This window comes from Polistes fuscatus, unplaced genomic scaffold, assembly GCF_010416935.1.
Source record: "Polistes fuscatus isolate 324 unplaced genomic scaffold, CU_Pfus_HIC Scaffold9, whole genome shotgun sequence".
Taxonomy (NCBI): domain Eukaryota; kingdom Metazoa; phylum Arthropoda; class Insecta; order Hymenoptera; family Vespidae; genus Polistes; species Polistes fuscatus.
In genome coordinates this window covers 5585743-5605763 of record NW_025113173.1, presented here as the reverse complement: position 1 = coordinate 5605763, position 20021 = coordinate 5585743, and the positions used below count along the sequence as shown (strand labels likewise).

At 30.1% G+C, this 20021-nt stretch overlaps 1 protein-coding gene across 6 annotated transcripts; it reads right to left on the bottom strand.

The window, feature by feature from the left end:
• Positions 1–3540: 3540 nt before the first annotated feature.
• LOC122525351 (phosphatidylinositol 3,4,5-trisphosphate 3-phosphatase and dual-specificity protein phosphatase PTEN) lies at positions 3541–19921 on the bottom strand. 6 transcript variants are annotated; one of them, XM_043648084.1, is made up of 10 exons: positions 17482–18854; positions 17177–17393; positions 16936–17065; positions 16585–16863; positions 16347–16492; positions 16084–16247; positions 15718–15999; positions 15467–15644; positions 4637–4654; positions 3541–3946 (listed from the first exon to the last, which is right to left on the bottom strand). In XM_043648084.1, exons 1-10 carry the CDS (start codon positions 17653–17655, stop codon positions 3927–3929), a joined length of 1608 nt encoding a protein of 535 aa, XP_043504019.1. In that variant the 5' UTR covers positions 17656–18854; the 3' UTR covers positions 3541–3926. The 6 variants fall into 6 exon arrangements, with proteins under 6 accessions (XP_043504019.1, XP_043504020.1, XP_043504017.1 ...); XM_043648085.1 differs by lacking the exon at positions 4637–4654; XM_043648082.1 differs by lacking the exon at positions 3541–3946 and having other exon boundaries at positions 4302–4654.
• Positions 19922–20021: the final 100 nt, after the last annotated feature.

The window sequence follows — 20021 nt, the reverse complement described above, 5'->3', positions numbered from 1 at the left end:
CCTCTTGTCGTAAACTAATTTTGGCAAGACTAACTTATAAAATATCCTTTTTCCATTTTTTTTAATTATACAATCGATAAGCTAAAAAATAAGAAGAAAAATAATCTTCTTCTCAATCATCTTATAAATATAATTAACATTATATTTAAGAAAACTAGAAAAATCATGTTTCAATATTACAAACTCTCGTTGTTACAATATATTTAGATGGCATGTTTTACGTATTGATAACGAATGAAAATATTATTTTATAAATAATAGTAATAGTAACGTAATCGTATAAAAATGACGATATAATATTCTATTTCAATTTGATGATGAATTTATTTAATGATCATGAATAAAATCTTTACACGGAGATGTATATTTAATCTGGGATCATTCCACTTTGAAGTCTGATTATTCAAGAAGAAAAAAAAATATATGAGACTTCTCTTTTTTATATAAACGTAATTTTTACGCAATAGTAGAAGTGTGATTTTTTGTACTGTATGATATAATATTAACGAACATAATAAATAACATATAGATTCGTTCTAAACAGTAAGGTTTTTTAAAGATATAAATAAAATGAATTTCTCACAATAATAAAATTTCAAAGATAAATCTTTATGTTATAAAAAATAAAAGATCGTCTTGCGAAGTATTATTGCTTCCTTTCTTGCACAGATAATAATTCATTGTTGGTACGTACATCGATGAAACGCTAGTAGCATCGTAATTAATAATCACAAGAATTATAGAAAAATCGCAATATTCCTTTATATATATATATATATATAATTCATTAAAATATATTTAAACCTCATTAAAAGTTATATGTAAATACTGAAAATCATCTTATTAACAATTCTATACTGCTGAAAAATAAATGTCAGGACTTATCTTTAAATTTCAATCGTTTGACGAGATACGTTAGTATATAAATTTAATATATATATATATATAATTTGTATGTATTTGAGAATATTCAAGGGAAATCAAAAAGAAGAAAAAATAATAATTAGGGAAGAAAAGAAAAGAAAAGAAACATAATCTTACAAGTATGTTTATGACGCAGTGTGTTGTAAGTAATCGAAGAAATTGCTTATATCATAAAGAAGAGAAAAATAAATGATTTACGATCGTGTTGTCTCGTATTATTGATAATAAAAATAATGAAATTAGGCTTAATTAATTATTTAAATCGAAGCCAATGTAACGATAATATAATTTTGATGAAATAAAAGATATATATATATATATATACGAGAGATATTAGTAATCTAATTATTTAAAAATTTCCTATTATTTCTTTTTTACAAAGAATCCTAGTATATTAACGAGAAGGGTCGTCTCTCCACGCATGCATAAGATATAGCTAAAGTATATATACGTACTCTAAAAAATTTGTTAATTAATCATTCTCACACATGTTTGAGATCAAGTCATCTAATTTGTACTCTGTAGGCTAAGTAGAACATAAGATCAATGTTATAAATATTATTTCTTAAAGTAGTTTCGTTTTTTAAAGTATGCAGACTTATACGTAATCGTATTGGTCCCAGTAAAGCTTCGGGTAACGAAAATTGTAATTGAAAGATAAAAAAAAAATAGAAAAAGAAAAAAAAAAGAAACAAAAAATAATAAAAAAGCAAATAAACGCATTTTATTATGGCTTCGGTGTTGTCCTAAGCTTATATTATCTGTTTGCAAATGTTAACGACACAGATTTCATTACACAATTCGTTCATAGACTTAATCCTATACAGGCAACAATGAAAATGTTTCATTTTTTGACAAAATTAAATTGCGGAGTTAAATGCGAGAACAAAAAAAATCATCATCACCGTCATTATCGTCGAGATTGTGCAGAATAAATTAAAATAATCATTTATTTTACAGCATTAGAATAAAAATCAACTAATTTATTAAGGATTGTGATCGTGTTAAAAAAAGCTTCTTAAAGTTTGTACGGTAAAAAGATAAACGTGCGTGCTCGCTTGTGTGTATTCCTTTTCGCGATACTCTTTTCTCTACTAATTATAACAATTCTAAAACGTACACAACGCATGTTGATGTCTATATAACAATAATGTCATTAAGATTCCACATAAGTAGTGACGTATTATAACAAGAAAAAATATCTATCGAGTATTAAACATCGAGGAGATTAATTTTCGATGTAACATTACGCTCGTAACGCTTTATGATGTTGCTGGACGTGTTTACCATTTTAAATCTCTATGAAGAAATTTTCTTACTTTCTCTCCCACGTTAAATATTGATATTATTTTATAATGCATAAATTTTCATCGAAATAGTCTTTTTTTTATTCGCCCCCCCACTCAAAAAAAAAAACAATTTTAAATAATTGCTAAAGTCGTCAATTATCATTATATTATTATTATTTTCATTTAAATATACCTATATATGTTTGTATTTATTACAAATAACGATGTATCTTAGTACTCGATATACCACACAACTATGACCACAAATATTTGTTTAACAATTTAGAGGCACAGATTTCTATCGAGCTAAGATGTAAATCGATACACGATAAAATACTTGGAACAGATTTTACTCTCTTTCCCTTTTCTTTCTATTTTTTTTTCTAATAATAACATATATATATATGTGTATAAATAATTTAAATTGCCAAAAATTATATTAAATAAAGAATAAATCTCGCAATTGCATAAAACGACTAATATTCGTTCATGAAAATACCGATTCTCGTGCGGTTATATAACTTTGCCCGTTCTAACTTACTATGGCAAGAGAGAATTTGTATTTTTTTTTATCATTTTTTTATTATTTATTTTTGTACCTGCAAAAAGATGCTAGAAAAATGTTTACGCCGAAAACAAATAAAAAAAAAAACAAAACAAAAAAAGCAAAAGACCTAAACGAACAAGAAACGAGAAGCAAATGCGGCGTCGAAAAATGATTCATACGAAAGAAAAGGACACAACATTAGATTAGATGTTCAACAAGTTAAAATATTGATATTTGGCAACTATTCTCTCATTTTCATGTACTATAATATATAATACACATCATGTATTTAAAAAATTGACTAAAAAAATGTTCCATCATTTCTTTTTACTTGTCCTAAGAAGATTCAAAAAAAAAAAAGGAAACTAAATATGAGTTAAATATAATACTTTGAAAAATTCAATAATCTTTTCCTAAAATCGAATAAAAAGAAAAGCCGAGCATAGTCTAATCGAAAATGCGCGCGACGACATATATTATTATATTATTGATTTAATAATAAAATTTTTCACGAAAAAATAAATTTGTTATGTTTTTCTATTTAATTAAATATATTAATTCCATATTTTAAATCAATTGAAAGAGTCTTCTGAACGATACGTTCCGACTTACCACTGGTTTTTCATCGCGTACCCGCTATCAATAATATTCTTATTAATATTGTATTAATGTTACTATTATTATTATTATTATTATTATTAATATTATTATTATTGTTATTATTATTAATATTACTATTAATATTATTATTATTATTACTACCCTCTCTCTCTCTCTCTCTTTTTCGAATATATATATTTTTCAGTTATACACGACACTGTATACCTGAATGTTAATCAAAAAAACCGATGAAATATCATTGAGTCTAATTAATATAAATTAAATATTTATTACCTAAGAAGTTAATTTTAAAAAGAAAGGAAGAAAAAAATAAAAAAATAAAACGACAAAGAGAAAAAAAAACTTGATAAAGCTTGAGCTTGTACCAACAATTACAGGGGATGCGGGTATGCATGCGTAGCGGATGGCAGGCAGGATACGATGGTCGATCGATCGAGATCTATCGATCGAATTCATAATCAAGCGATGCGTTGGCAGTCAGAGGATGATCGTCTGAGAAGGAGTTTAGCTCTGAATGGCCCGCCATCAGTCAAGTCGCATAATTTTCACACATACGTCGACTCCCCTGTAAGCAGATCAAGCGTCAGTCGCGAGCAAACAACTAAATTATTATTATAATTATTATTATTATTATTATTATTATTATTATTATTATTACTATTACTATTATGACCCTCGTTACTATATTTTTAATATTATTAATATTATTATTTGTCGTCTTGCTTTAAAAACGAGTACAATGGCGGTGAGGTTTCGATTCGTTTTAGGATAAGACTGCATTCGAAAATTCGTGTGTGTGTGTATATGTGAATGAATTATAATCGTATGATGTAGCGATTAAAAAGATTAGAAAATAAATACGTTTGGCAGGTAAAAGATACTATGAACAAATGGCGACTTATTTTTTTTGTACATTCTGATCGATGATTTAAAAAATAGTTATATGTTACTATACAAAAGAATTAGTTAACAGCATTGCGAATGCATCGAAGTGTTATTTACATGGTAAGGATTTACACATCGCGTGTAAAGAATTATTTTTGTCTGAAAAAAAATAAAATATAAATTACTTAATTAATGTTAATATTACATTATATATATATATACACATGTATAAAATGTGTATGTACATGTAATGAAATCTATTTTCGAAAGATGTGTATTGCGAGGAAGAAAATTAGATGAATAAAGTAGTTCGTATATGTGAAACGTGCAAAGGTGTTAATCCAAGTATCTTGAAAAGTAGTCGTCATACCTCTTGATAGAAGTTTATCTTTTTTTGTTTGTTTTTCAGATGGACAGGAGAATAGTAGTAGTGTAGTAGTAGTAGTAGTAGTAGTAGTACAGATAGTGGTAGTGGTAGTGGTAGTGGTAGTAGCAGTAGTCGATAGTCGTATGTAAAGAGAATGTTATCGATTAGAAATGGAATAAAAAATTATTACGTGTTTCTCGTTTATATTTTAAAACAGATTTTGCATGAATTATATAAAAGTGGGCCGTCGTAAAGAACGTAACTTATAAAACGGTACTTATATGATCTCTATATAGCGAAGGAAAAAACGTTTCTTTTTTTTTTTTTGTTTCATGAATGTATATATGTATACAAGTTATACAAAGAGCAATATTTCATTCGTAATTTTTTCCTTCTATTTTTGTTTCCCTTCGTCCCTCTTTGTTTTTCTTTTTTTGTTTGCATTTGCATTTGCATTTTCATTTCCTTTCTCTTTCTCTGTCTCGTGTGGGAATAACCCCTTTAATCTTTCCGTTTTCTTTCCCTTCTTTTTTTTTTTCTTTTTTTGCTTTTTACATATTTATATCCTTCTTCTCCCGTTTTGAATAATTTCCCTCATAAGTTTGCGATCTCTTCTCATCACCCTTTTCGAAACTGATCGTAGGACAGACGACGATATAAAACGAGGTATCGCAAAGAGTGACAATTCAGCATTATTTTTCCTTGAGAAACGGACGACTCGAAAATCAGGATCAAAGTGATTAAACGATCATTCCAACTTGCATTCTATTTTCCGTCAACGAACGATATGAGACGACTTAATAATAAACAATACACGATACGCGTGTATGTACAAGAGAGACCGACTTATGACAACGCATGGCATCGTTCATCCTTGTCATACCTCATTTTTTGACACTTTATTTCTCTCTCTCTCTCTCTCTCTCCTTCTTTTTGTCTCTAACAATAAGTAATCTTCGCACAACACACACACACACACTCTCTCTCTCTATTTTTTTTCATTTTTCACACTTTATACAGAATGTAGGGAAAGTACTATCTTGTTCTTTTTCTCTCTCTCTATCTTGCACTCTATTTGTTTTTTTTTTGTATTCCATAAAACAGCAGCATACATTCCTTACACAAATTTCATAGGTAACATTGAATTCTTTTTTTTAGCGTTGATCGAAAAACGTACGTCGTGTTTTTTTCGCGAGAATTTTTATTTTAATCTATATCAACACTGAGGTACTTAATCTTCTTTTTCCTTTTATTTTGTTCATTTTATTATTATTATTATTATATTATTATTATTATTATTTAATGCAAAAAGAAAAAGAAATTCTTTCTCTCTCTCTCTCTCTTTTTCTTGCTCTCCCTCACGTTCTCTCGCACGCGAAACGCAATTTTCCCTTTTTCCTTTTTTTCTTATTTGTTCGCATAAATCTTTTCTATGCACCATCTTGACGTTCGTGTTTGAATTAATAAAAAATATGTTGCTCTGCAGTTTTTAATACAAATGTCATTTAGGTGTTATCCACGAAAGTACAAGCTGCTTATATATTTTTGACAAGTATCATCATGTGTGTGTGTGTGTGACGTATTTATAATAAAAAAATAAAGTATATGAAAAAAAAGAAGAGAGAACATTCTGCGGCGACTTGTACATCGTTCGTGGGACGCACCGTACATGCAAAACAATTTTATTCCAGTCGATTTCGATGAGATCGATATCTCCCCAGCACATTTTTTATTAATAATATCGTTCATTATTCGAATGAAAATTATTTGTTAAACAAAAGAATTATGCGCAGAAGATAACGATCGATTGATCAATTTAACGTCGAATTCGCACAATCTTATCTTTCCTATCTTTATTTTTCTCTTTGTCAAGAATAATTAAAACACACGTCGTTGGCATGATTGAACAGTATTTTTTGTTATTTTTCTCATTCTCTAATATCATTTCTCTTTCACTCTTTCTTTCTTTCTTTCTTTCTTTCTCTCAATATTCCTTTGACTACCAAAAATAAGCACTTTGTACTACTCGTTCTTAGTCGAACTTACTGTTATCTATTGTTATCCCTATTTTATATAAAGGAAGGTATAAAATATTTCCATTAACATCCTGGGCAATGAAATTTATCTAATCAGATATATCACAACGGTAATCATTAATTATGTAAGCATCGCTAAGCAAAAATGATAAAGTGTTCGTTTTACACAATCGTTTCTTTCTCTCCTTCGCTCACTCATTCACTCTCTCGCTCTCTCTCTCTCTTTTTCTTGCACCCCATCATTTTTTCCTTTACTTCTTTCTCTCTCTTTCTATTATGGCATAAACAAAGTGTCCCATTTGTTATCTATTTGTATCATTATGAAACAATGAAGAAGCATCTTTTTTTTTTTTTTAATCAGTCCGTGTCGTTTTTCGATTAATAAACAATACATTGTGGCCCTCCTTTTTTTTTAAAAAACGAATCATCATCGTAAATGATTCCTAGCAGATATCTCTTTTTTTTTCCAGTGGTGTTGTTTTTTTTCTTCTTTCCATTCGATTTGTTATTATTTCTACTATAGATTTTATTTAACATTATTATTACACGACTATAATAATATGAACGGCGACTGTACACGCGATACAATGAAATTTAGATAATTGCTACATTTTGTTGTTGTCTTCTTCCGTATGCATGTGTGTGTTCTTCTTCTCTAGAGACTAATTATTCTTCACTCACTGTCGCGGGGTACGACGACTAGGAACATCAGACGATATTTTTTTTTCTTTCTATTTCTCGAACCGAAAAAACAGTACAAGTGTTTAGAGAAATTCTGCATTTTATCGAACGGGAAAGAAAATGAGTGGAAAAACATTAAAAAGAAAAACTTGTGGAAGGCAAGAATAAATATCTCGTAGTTTTTCGATTGGATTACACGTTGAATAGTGTAAACCAATAAAAAAATTATATTACTATACGTATATGTATTTTATGTGTGTGTTCGTGTTATACGTGTGTCCGTGAATCACGTAGGACGGCGTCGAGACTCTTGTGTTCTGCACATTTAATAAATTATTATTTTTTTTCTCGCTCTCTTTCTTTCTCTCTCTCTCATTCTCACGTTAATATAGTTCGCGAATTAACAACCAAATACTATAACATCGCAATTATACAGTACGTTTCGCTCTTTTCAAGATTCTCTTTCCACGAGGATGAAAATTATATTCCATTTTCTTCTTCTTCTTCTTCTTCTTCTTTTTTCATCTTCTCTCTCTCTCGTTCTCTCTCTCTCTCTCATTCTCTCTTTCTTTCTGTATTATTTTTATTTTTCATTTGTACGTTTTATTAATCGAAAAATCAACAACTATGTACCTCATCGAACGTGTTCGCCTGCGAACAGTACAATTACATTGAAGATCGTTTCTTACAGCATTTCTCCTCTTTTTCTCTTTCTCTCTCTCTCTCTCTTTTATTTCTTACATATATACTATATATACATATATATATATATGTATATGTATGTATGTATATATGTATGTATATAAACTAGATAGATTTAAATGAGGCACGATGTAAATACCTTACAATGTTAATATGTTGTCGTATTAAAAGGCTCACAGTGCAATGAATATTCGACTTCGTCGAAGACGAAAAGGAAGATTATTTCTAAATGAAAAAAAGGAAAAGAAATAGTAGAAGAAGAAGAAAGAAAATAAAAGAAAATTAAATGAAAAATGTTAAGAGATCGTGATATAAAAAAAGAAAAAAAAGAAACAGATTATTAATCGTAAATGCATAACGAAATGACGATGCAAAAAAGAAAATTCACGAATATCGAGGAGATAAATGTATATATATATATATAAGCTCTATATATAATTTATTTTCTATATATTATTTACACTCTCTAATAAGCTGTGTTAGAATCTTCATAAACTTTTTTTGTCGAAAACGAAGATCCTACGTGTGTTTTCCTATTTTGTTAATATTTTTTTCTTCTTTCTTTCTTTCTTTCTTTCATGCACATCCTTCATACACTCCGCATGCCGAAATATCATTAAATATATTAAGCAATTAAATCTTCATCAAAAAGTGTTCTCGATCGTAGATCAACTTCTTCGATGAAAGAGAAAAAATATAAATATATTTATACAAAATGATTTTTTTCTTTCTTTATTGTTTCTTTTTTCGTAAATCCGACACAACGTAAATACGCGTTACGAAATATTTTACGACAAGTTAAATCGCCATCGGCTCTTGGATGATATTTGTGGACTTTGTACAAAAATATACGTATATTTTAGCCGATCGTTAAAATTTAATGTATGCGATTGATAAAGAAAAAGAAAAAGAAAAAAGAAAAGAAAAAAAGAAGAGAAGAAGAAGAAGAAAAATCTATATCGTTAACGAAAGAAATAAATCTTGTATCAAAGTGAGCGGGGGTGGGGGAGGGGGGATAGAACGATGAAAATTTGACGAAAACAGGGGGATTTAAGGGATGGTAGGTATGTGTGGGGTGGTAGAGATCAAAAGGATCATCACGTGTAAAAATTGTTTGAAAGTCGAAATATTTTATCGGTACATCCCATTCATATTTTTTTGTTTCGACGCGCATTATTGACTTACGATATTTATCCCTTATTAAAGAAAATAGTCTTGATCTATACAACATTATTTTCTTCTCGTAATCAGTCCATTTAGTTTACACCATGATACGTGTTTTTTATTTTTCTCATTACGACGATGCAGCAGACCCACGTATTTTTTTTTTTTCTTTCTTTCTCTCTCTCTCTCTCTTTCTCTCTTTTTTTTGTTCGTTCTTCTTCAGCAATTAGCGATCGATGTGTCTCTCTCTCTCTCTCTATCTTGCCATTGACAAATCTTACTAGAACGGTTTTCTAACACGATGACATCATTTGAAAAATTGTCGATTTATATAATATTGATATGCGACAAATAAATAGAATTCAAATTTACGCACAATTTGATCCACGATTAGTTTTCAAAAAGATTACAACACAATTCTAATGGAGACTGCTCTGCCTAATAAAAAAAAAAATAAAAGAAATATAAATAAATAAATTTATTTGTTAACTCTCTCAGTTTCCGTCTACGCAATATATATATATCTCGTTAATACTTCATTTCTCTTTACTAATATTATTTTGAACGGACAGATTATTAACAATGGGTGTCCACAAATGAGAATGTTCTCCTTGCTTTGCTCTTCTTTCCTGTTCTTTTTTTGTTCTTTCTAAACTAACGCAATCCCGATAAAGATACAACGTAGTTTGGGGCTTTGTACGTAGAAATATATTAATGAATTTTGATTTATAACTAACTACTCTTTAAAACGTTCCTCCTGGGTTACCTCCTGCGTCGATAAACACAACATTCGCGGTGTTTGCTTAAAAATTAATTCGAAACTTTTCGAGAAAATTGATTCCTATTATTATTATTATTATTATTATTATTATAATATAAAATCGAATAATCTAACTTTTCTTGTAATAATTCGTGATTAAATAAATAATCGAAATAAAAAAAAAAAATAAAGGAGAAGAAGTAAAAGAAGAAATATTTTCTGAACAAGTTTCGCATTGTTAAAACCTTAAACGTAAAAAACAAATATGGCAGAGACCTATCAGCTCATTTACTTTGTACATTTGATGATGTTTTGTCTGATAACTAAAGATAAACAATGACACGGTAGTTGAAAGATGAATAAGGGTGATGAACGATGTGCTCACAAAAGATCTATCATCCCTCCATCAGACAGTAGACGATACCGGCCAACGCGTTGATCCATGTCCACTATGGGCGAACAGACATATAGATACAATCAGTCAGTCACTATTTACGGTTATTCTGACATCGTATTATTATTATTATTATTTATATTATTATTATTACTATTACTATTATTATTATCATTATTATTATTAAGTGGTATTAATGTTAACAATGAAAAGAAACATAATGCTATTTTCTCTTTAGTTGCAAATATCTCTTTAACTCGATATAAAATAATAATTAAGCATCAACTTCAATATTGAATTTCATATTCAATTTGATATTTCGGGCGCGAACGATTAAATTATTTGATATGATCTCGAGAGTTAAAGAAATATGTGGCATCTTTTCATTTGTACATTCACAATGATGAACATGCAGTAAAGAACACGAAAGGATTTGTTTGTATAAAAGGAAAAAATAGATAACTATGATCACTCGCATTTGTCACTCCTACCCTTACCACGTAATACTGCATTTACATAAACATATGACACATACATATATATATAAATACAAATGTTACAAGGAAAGGATGATATAACTTGCAATAGTGTACTTACACGCAGCATGCAAGGAATAGAGTGCAAGGAAAGCTGATGCATCGATCTGAGAAAATATTTCGCTACGTATTATCAAAATTTCGGTGAAAATAAAAGCAGTTGACAAATAATGAAAAGACATTTATCATAATACATACACACTCGTGTCTCGTACAATGACTTTTCTAATCATGGCAATACAATATTACATATATGAAACTTTACCGCTACTCTTCGAATGCATATCCATTACACCGCATACGCTAAAAGTTATAATATTAAAGAAATAAAGAAATAATATATAGAATTTTCATTTTGTACCTTCGGAAAAGCAGTCACAAACGGGAAAAAATCTTAAATATTATTATATAATAGTAGATATAAATACTGGAATTATAATAGTAAAAAATATTGTAATAGCGTAGATGGCTAAAAAATAGAAATTAAATATTTATACGTTATTATAACTAATCATTGATACTCAAATCACTGGATCGACGAGATAATAATAATGTATTATACATACATTCTGTAAAAAAGTAGGAGACATGAATACATTGTAGACACATTCTCATGTATATATGTATGTGCGTGCAAGTTCTTATTTGTAAAATATGAAATACAAAAGTACGCTTGTAACACAACATTGTATTTAAAAACCATTAACAGTTTAATTGTGATAATAATAGCAGGTATGTATGTCTCTGATGGTGATATCGAGAATAATAGTATTGTAGTAACAGCAGTAGCATTTGTAATAATAATGGTGGACATAATAATAATTATAATATAACAACGGTATGGAGATAATAATAGTAATTATATAATAATAATTATAATAATAACCATAATAATAATAATAATAATAATCATACATATATATAGTATCACAAAAATAATTATTACATAATTGTTAATAAATGTGTCTCACAGATTTTATGTTTGACATTATACAATTATACAACAATCTCTTTAAACTTCTGAATTTTTATTATAAATTACCAACATGCAATATATATATATATAATACAATAATTAGAAAAAAAAAAAAAAAAAAAAAAAAAGATAAATTTTATAGGGCTCTGATATTTCAACATAACAGGCATTTTTTAAAACTTTTCCCAAAAAGCATTAAGGAAAAATAGAGATGTTTTTATATGTGTATTGACATAATAAGAACAATAGAATATATAATCGTGCATTTTACTTTGAAATATATAAAAATTATATCTTCGACTGTACATTTGTACAATGTAAAAAGCAAAGTTAAGTTTAAAGAACTAATTACTAATATTAATAAGAAATAGTATTTAAAAAAAATAGAAAACAAATATATAAATGTATGTGAACATCTAAGCCCCATATATCTTGACAATTGTGAATGTATTATTGTCAAAAATCAATAGTTACTAAAAAATACATTCATAGTAACTAACAATATATATTTACAAGATTGTTGTGATTAGGTAAACAAAAACCTAACAATGCTGGCTTCAGGGATACCCTTTTAAAAATTACACTTATTTTTTTGTATATGCTCTCTTACGCTATATTGAAATATGTTGCTTGTCATATTTTTCATTTTTCTTTTTTTTTCTTTAACAATAAAAACGTATTAATGTAATACACCTTTGTACTTTATCCGTTTGATTTATACAAAAGTTTGATTCATTTCGATATAATATATCTCATATAATTACAAAAATTTTATTATGTAATATAACTTTAAAAATATGAAATATGTATATGTATATATTGTACATACATATTGTATGACATATAGAAACATAATATGTCTTGTGTTTTTTCTTTTTTATAAATTATGCGTAATATAAATTAGTTCATAAGAAAAATTAATTTTCTGCAAAAAAATATTTTAAATAGGACGTTTATAAAAAAAAAAAAAAAAAAAAAAATAAATATAAATTTCAAAGAACAACTATACTTTTATCCAAATCGAAAAATTTACATTAATAAATTCATGCATACAACATTTTAGAAACATGCTCCTGAATGAAATTCCAATTATTTCCAACCAATAAAGACCCTAAAGCCAGACTGTATTTGATTTATTATCAATCTGTAGTACTTAAACATCATTATTCGCTTTTTAACAATAAACTAAGTTAAAATTGTGTTTGTGTGTAATCTTTGTATATATTAAAAAGAGAAATATATATTTATATATATATATACATACTCAAATATATATATATATATATATATATATAATAGAGACATTACGAAAGACGAGTTTAATTAATTCATATATTTTTAGTATTTCTCGTAGATAAACTAAATTCTAATTGTTTTTTTTGTTAAGTCTGAGTTCTGTAGGTCCCTTATAAACTGATTTTTCAACTTTTTGCTTAAAATAAGTAAGCACCAGCCTAACCGAAAATTACTAATTCAATATAATATAATATAATATAATATAATATAATATAATATAATATAATATAATATAATATAATATAATATAATATAGTATAATACAATATAATATAATATAAATTTATACAATTCAAAATAAGAATTAAATTTGTATCCTGTTCTCACTTTGCAGACAGGCATAGAGTTCTAATATTAAATGATCACAAATTTGAACATGTATAAAATATCAATTTTAAGACCGCTTTTTAAAATTGTATATTTTATAGTATTTATATAAATACTCACGTATTTTAGAGTTATACGTGCTGTTCAATATTTGTGACCAGAGATTATCTTTTGATAACACCAATTATATCTCTCTATATAACTTAATAATGAAATGTGCAATGAAGATACTTATTTTTTTTATATTAGCATATTTGTTATCAGGTATCTCTTAGATATTTCCAAATATAACACTTTATAGTGCTATCTTCGACTCAATTATCAAGATGTGTAATGTATACGAAATACAGGATTTCTTTTATTTAAATAAAACGTATTTCCATAGTAAAGTAATGTTTGGTTCTCTGTAGAAGATATTAAGGAATAAAAGTTTAAACATTGCACAGCCTGATGGTTTCGACAAATTTTGTTTAAAAGATAAAAAATAGAAAAAAAAAAACCTAGTAGAAATTTTTTTGATATATATATCATTGTCAATGTTATTTTATACAAACTCTTATTATTATTCAATTATTTGTAACAGTCTATACACAAATAGACTTTGGTATATCCAAAGTACGATCATCCCTATAATATAATTTTTCTTTTAAATATATTATCAACTCTCTATTTTTAATAGAAATAGAAACCTAAATTTGACAAGTATTTCTATGCCTGAATAGATATAGACATCTTGTATTATAAACTAATAAAATCGATAATGTTTGTAATATTTCACTATATGCGCGTATAGCAAGAAATTCAACAAACATCGTATTTCATAATTGAAATGTACTATATCATATATTAATATGTCACATGGAAATTACAAACTTGCTGATGGGCAAGAACTACCACATCAAAGATTGACTATTCACAATAAACCTATTTCATAATTTCAGAAGCAGTTTAATAAAATTTTTCAAGACAAGTTGGATTAAACACTTAATACTGTAGAAACAGATAGAATAGTCAATGAGACAATCAATTAAAAATAGATTCTTAATTACTTATCAATAGTTGTTAATAATCCAATACCCAAAAAAAAGAAGGCAAGGAGTTACTGTAAGACATGCAAATAATATAATAGTGCAATAAAAACTTTTAACTTTGTGCTCTGGTAATATTTGTATATTTTTAAATATGTACCATCATATTTTTTGCTTTGCACGAAAGGATAGATTAAATTAATTCAAAGACAAGATGGATATATTGTCTTTGTCATTTTAACTTTCCTACATAAATATGTATCAGCACAAATTTATCGTTTCTGTTCTCCTATTTTTAATTACAACTATCCAAGAAATTTCTCATCATTATTTACAAAATTAATAGAAAAAAAAAAAAAATTAATAAAACTAATCATTCAATGAAAGATCGATAAAAAGCGTGTGTCATAAAAAACGGGATTGCAAGAATTTCCAACCATGATCAAAATAAAAAAGAATCATAATACATTTTGAATAGATGCTTAACCACATTTCATGCTGAAAATAGTGCGGAAAAGTCAAATAATAAATGTCTTTAGATTGTACTCTTTTATCGAGCAATTGTGTGTGTATATATATACATATACATATATATACATGTATACATATATATACACTACAAAACCTTTCGAAAACCCCAAAAACTGGAATTATATAAATCTGCAAAGTTTAATGCCAGTTGAAAGAACTCAGTTTTTAAGTACCAAAAGCAGCGAATCGACTATGTATCTAACGTGGATGAACGTACAAACGTTGAAGAACGTTTTACACTAGCAGTGCTTTGCCTAGGACTACCCCTACTTTTATCTCCACGCGAGAGTAGACCTTTAGCTGTTTCTCTGAGACTAATTCTTTGGTGGGTATTAACATGTGTATGGCTACTGCTGTGTGTAAGATTGTGGTGATTCACCACCAGAGATGCAGAAGACTCACCAGATTCCCAACCATCTTCGTCTCCCGTTGTATCGCACTCACTGCTATCTGCTTCACTGGATTCACTGGGCGTTTCTTGACCACCCATTCCTATTTGTACACCCTCTCCCAATCTATTCGTTGTCGCTGGCACAGCCGGCGAATTACTTCCACCAACTCGGTGCATAAATAAACTAACCTGAGATAATTGAATAGTATTACAAGTTATTCATTAAAAAAGTATGTTGTTTCGCGATCAACGATTAACTTACTTTAAAATCTGCACTGTAGATTTTGTGATTTTTGTCTTTATGTGCGTCGTCTAAGCCCCACTTGTCTATACTCAAAACAAGGGTAGGTGGCATGGGTCCAAGGCTAGCTAGAGATCCTGTTCGAGGCTTAACGTGTGACATGACCATCGGTAATTCCATGGCTGTACCGTCGCAGCTCAATGCCCTCGTAGATCGTTCAACCGGTAATTCGCCGTTATCGTATTCGGATGACACGTGTTCTCGTACGAAAAATGTATTAAACCAAAAGTGAAACAGCTTTTCCTAAGAACAAATCAAATCATTTTCAATTTGATTAACATTCGCGAAAGAAATATTTATTAGTTGACATATATTGTAGTTATATACCTTTCTCTTCATTTTTGGCCTATTATAGAAGTCCACTCGAATATCACCTGTTAGAGGCACATTATGTTGTAATGGAATACAAATAGAATGCATTCCTTTTCGTACCTCATGAACTTCTGAACTAAATACCTTCTTATTTGATTCTGATATTACAAAATGCAGATCTATGAAAATATAGATTTTATTTTGTTGAAATTATAGATTAGAATATATTATTTTATTTTCAAGTTAAAACGAGTAATATGAATGATTATTATTCTTACAGCCTTGGCCCCCGTTAAAAATGGGAACTGGATCCAATTGAATTTTCCGTAGAATTAATGTAATTGGCTGGTAATTTAGACTCTCTTGAACGAGAGTAGCATAATAACTCACGTACCTCCTTTGAGAAGGTATTGTTACTCCTTTCCTAATTACAAAACTTGATATTATGTATCACCATTATTAAAGAATAATAATATCATTAGCGTGCACAGTAAAACGGTAGATCAAGAACCCTACCTATCGTGTGTTCTTTTGGTACCATAATAGTTAAGAGCGTCCGTGGCAGTGGGAAACTGTTTGCTGTGAAGAAGGTAGCAGCATACCATAACGCCAGTTCGTCCTTTACCTGCTTTACAGTGTACTACTGCTACATTTTCTTTATGCAAAGAAAGCCACTTGTGTACGTCTTCGCAAAATGGCTTGATTTGATCCAACCTTGGTGGATTGTGATCCTCGAAAGCGTATGTAGCAACTCTTTGCTTAAACTTGTTAGAATCGTAGGACCTCTCGGAACATCTACAATTGAAAACAATTCTTATGTTTTAATAAATACAAGAGAATGAAATCAAATGAAAATATAATACCCACAAGTTATAAATTTTATAATGATCTTTATGTTTAGATTCTAGCAGTTTGACGACGTCATCAATATGATTCCTGTATACTCCTTCCAACTTTTCAGCAGGAAACCCCATAGCTATTAAATTATCTCGTATATCTATTCGTTTACAATAAAGTTAAGGAAATATAATAATGCATTTCATACCTATATACACACAATGAATATTTATAATAATAAATCGTTTAAATGATATATTGAAAAGGTTACATGTGAGATCAAGATCAAAGCCATCTTCTTTGAAACGTTTACGACGTTTGCTGACAAGCCCCTTTATGGGGTTAGTCATTTTCATATTACTAATAGTATTGGCCATGCTAGGTGGGTTTAGCTCCACCTCTTCGATATCAATTACAACTAGTCCAATCTCCAATTTTTCCTCTGCAGCCTCTTCTTGTGCTTTGTAATTTTCAGAAACCTTTTTGACCTGTTTAAAGCAATAAATCTAATAAATATCATTGATAATGAATACTATAACTTCAAAATGTAATATATATCAAGTTTAAAAAATGTACCTGTGGCTTGTGAGCTGAGGCGTCACATAAGCCCAGTTCTGGTCCTCTTTGTTCCTCCAGACAAACATGGAGCGGAGTTACAGAAGCCGAAATGTGCTCAGAGATCTTACTGTTCAACCTGCTGCTAGTAGGTCTCCTGCAGGAAAAGCATAAACCCATCAATTCCCAGAGCATGTGTCCCTTTTATTAATCATCGGAGACTGTCTATCTTTCTTCCATAACATTCGGTAACTCTATCACAATCCGCTTTGTAACATCACTATATGATCACCACCACCACCACCATCAACCGTTCGACACAAGTATCGAAAGAACAGCTTACACAAAAATTAGAGCTTTGTTTAACGGAACTATGTTGCACAGCACAAACCATGAAGATACACTACTCGTTCTACTCCAAAATCAAAGATTTTATAACGACAAAAACCTAGTGTTCCAAATCTCTCCCTTATATTCCCATTTAGCGCTTTCACCAAACACTAACACAAATGACTACCACAAATACTGTCAAAGGACAAACACAGTGATACAATAACTTTCTTTTAGAATGATCAATTGAGTAGATAAAAAAGAAATATTATGTTGCTATAACACAGATGCAAATTTTTTTCACTTAAAAATTTATCATATACCGAAAATCAGCTTTTAATTTAAATATCAATGCACATGCTGCTCCAAATTAAAGAAAGCTTTTCTCTGTATAGATGTGAGATCATCAACAAACAATTGGAAATAAAAATTCTATCTTTTTCGCGATAGAAAGTTTAATAATTGCGAAGACAAAATTATGGAGTAAGAGAGGAAACCAAAAAAAAGGAAACTAGAATCGTAATCGCACGATCGACTTTATATATCGAGGAGGTGACAAAAAATCGATGTTCTTCGATAAATAAGAAAAATTATCGTACAATAAAGAATTCAAAATAGAAATCCAATTTCGGTCTAGCAGATTCTCTTTCCAATTTCAAGTTCCTGAAGGATGATCTCAAAAGAATGCGTTCCGAACTGAGAAAAACTGTGACGACAAGCGGAGAACGAACGATAGGTTAGGTTAAGCACCATTTGCAATGCCGGAGAGCCTCTTCGACGGACGATACGTTTTTAAACGCCAGTTTCACTGGCACATCATTCGAGCTTTCTCGTCTCTTAGACGAAGGGATGTCTTATCACATATTCCTCTCATAAAATTTAACGAACTTTACACGAAAGAGACACGACTCTCGTATCGAAAGATCCGCGATCTTTCGTGCTCGTTGAAAAACCGGCCAGAAACGTTCGAACCATGTTCATCGATATCCACTTCTCTTTCTCTCTCTATTTCTCGCATGCTATCGCTCTTTCACTTACTCTTTCTTTCTCTCCCACTCTTTTTCCACTCTTTCTTTTTCTTTTTCTCTCGCACGCACGCACACACGCGCGCTCTATCTCTTTCTCTCTCTCTCTCTTTCTTTCTTTCTTTATTTATTTCTCTCTCTCACTCTCTTGATTCGTTCTCCAACGCGAGAGATCACGGCGTGTCTTGCAAGGAGGAAACGCAGCAGACTTTTAATTCGAAATCCGTGTGTTACGGATAAGAGTTGGCCCTTTAGCTCGTAGAAGGAGAAAGAACGGTAAAGTATAGAAGAAGATAAGAGGATCTTAGGATAGAGCGTGTCTCTCTGTGTAAGCACTCGCGGCGGGCGCACGTATTCACTATCGTCCCACGTTTTCCCTGTACGATCGTGTCATCGTGTCAGAATCGAACACTTGCTCGCCGTACTGCACGTACGATACAGGACGCTTACTCGCGTCCAAGGCACACATATTCATTTCACATATACATATGTAACTATACGTATTGGCACTCGCGCGCGTGCATGCGTGTTGGTCGCGCGCGGCGGTCGCGCACGCTACATACACGGGAGGATCACGGTGATGGTGGTGGTTACTATTGTGAGTGACACACGTATCAACGCTGCGACACATATACATACGTTTATCTCTCGTAGAGGATGCAACAATATATAAACACGTTTGCTCGCTTCGCTACGTTACGAAGATGCTGACACCAATGTACTCTCATGTCAACGTACGTGAGCTCTCCTCCACGCGTGCACCTATACACACCGAATATAGCGGGATTTGCGATGAGAGGGGACACGCACGCGTACGCAGCAGCCAACCGCGCACACACGCGCCTGCCGTGGAAGGGAGACAGACAGATAGATAGATAGGTAGATATAAGACTGGTAGATAGATAGATAGATAAAGATATAGATATAGATAGAATAAGAGAAAGAGAAAGACAGTAGACGCACACACTCACCAACAACGCATCGGAGCGTGCACACCGTGCAGGTGTGTTGCAGCGCACGGCTGTCTCTGTCCACTTTATAACTGAGCGAGTCTCGTCGATATTCGTCGTCCGCTTTTACGGACACTCATACTGGAATCTTAGCCGTTCTCCACGCTCATCTCTCTACTTCGGAGCGCATTTCTTTTTCTTTTTTTTTCTTTTTTCTTTTTTCTTTCCCTCTTTCTCTCTCTTCCTCTGTTTCTTC

What these genes read in the sequence shown, in the direction of transcription:
- LOC122525351 (XM_043648080.1), bottom strand. Translation starts at nt 17,655, where the DNA reads ATGCTCTGGGAATTGATGGGTTTATGCTTTTCCTGCAGGAGACCTACT. An exon ending in CATTATAAAATTTATAACTT is followed by an intron (nt 16,864 to 16,935) that starts GTGGGTATTATA and finishes TTTCAATTGTAG; the next exon opens with ATGTTCCGAGAGGTCCTACG. An exon ending in GGCCAAAAATGAAGAGAAAG is followed by an intron (nt 16,000 to 16,083) that starts GTATATAACTAC and finishes ATTTGTTCTTAG; the next exon opens with GAAAAGCTGTTTCACTTTTG.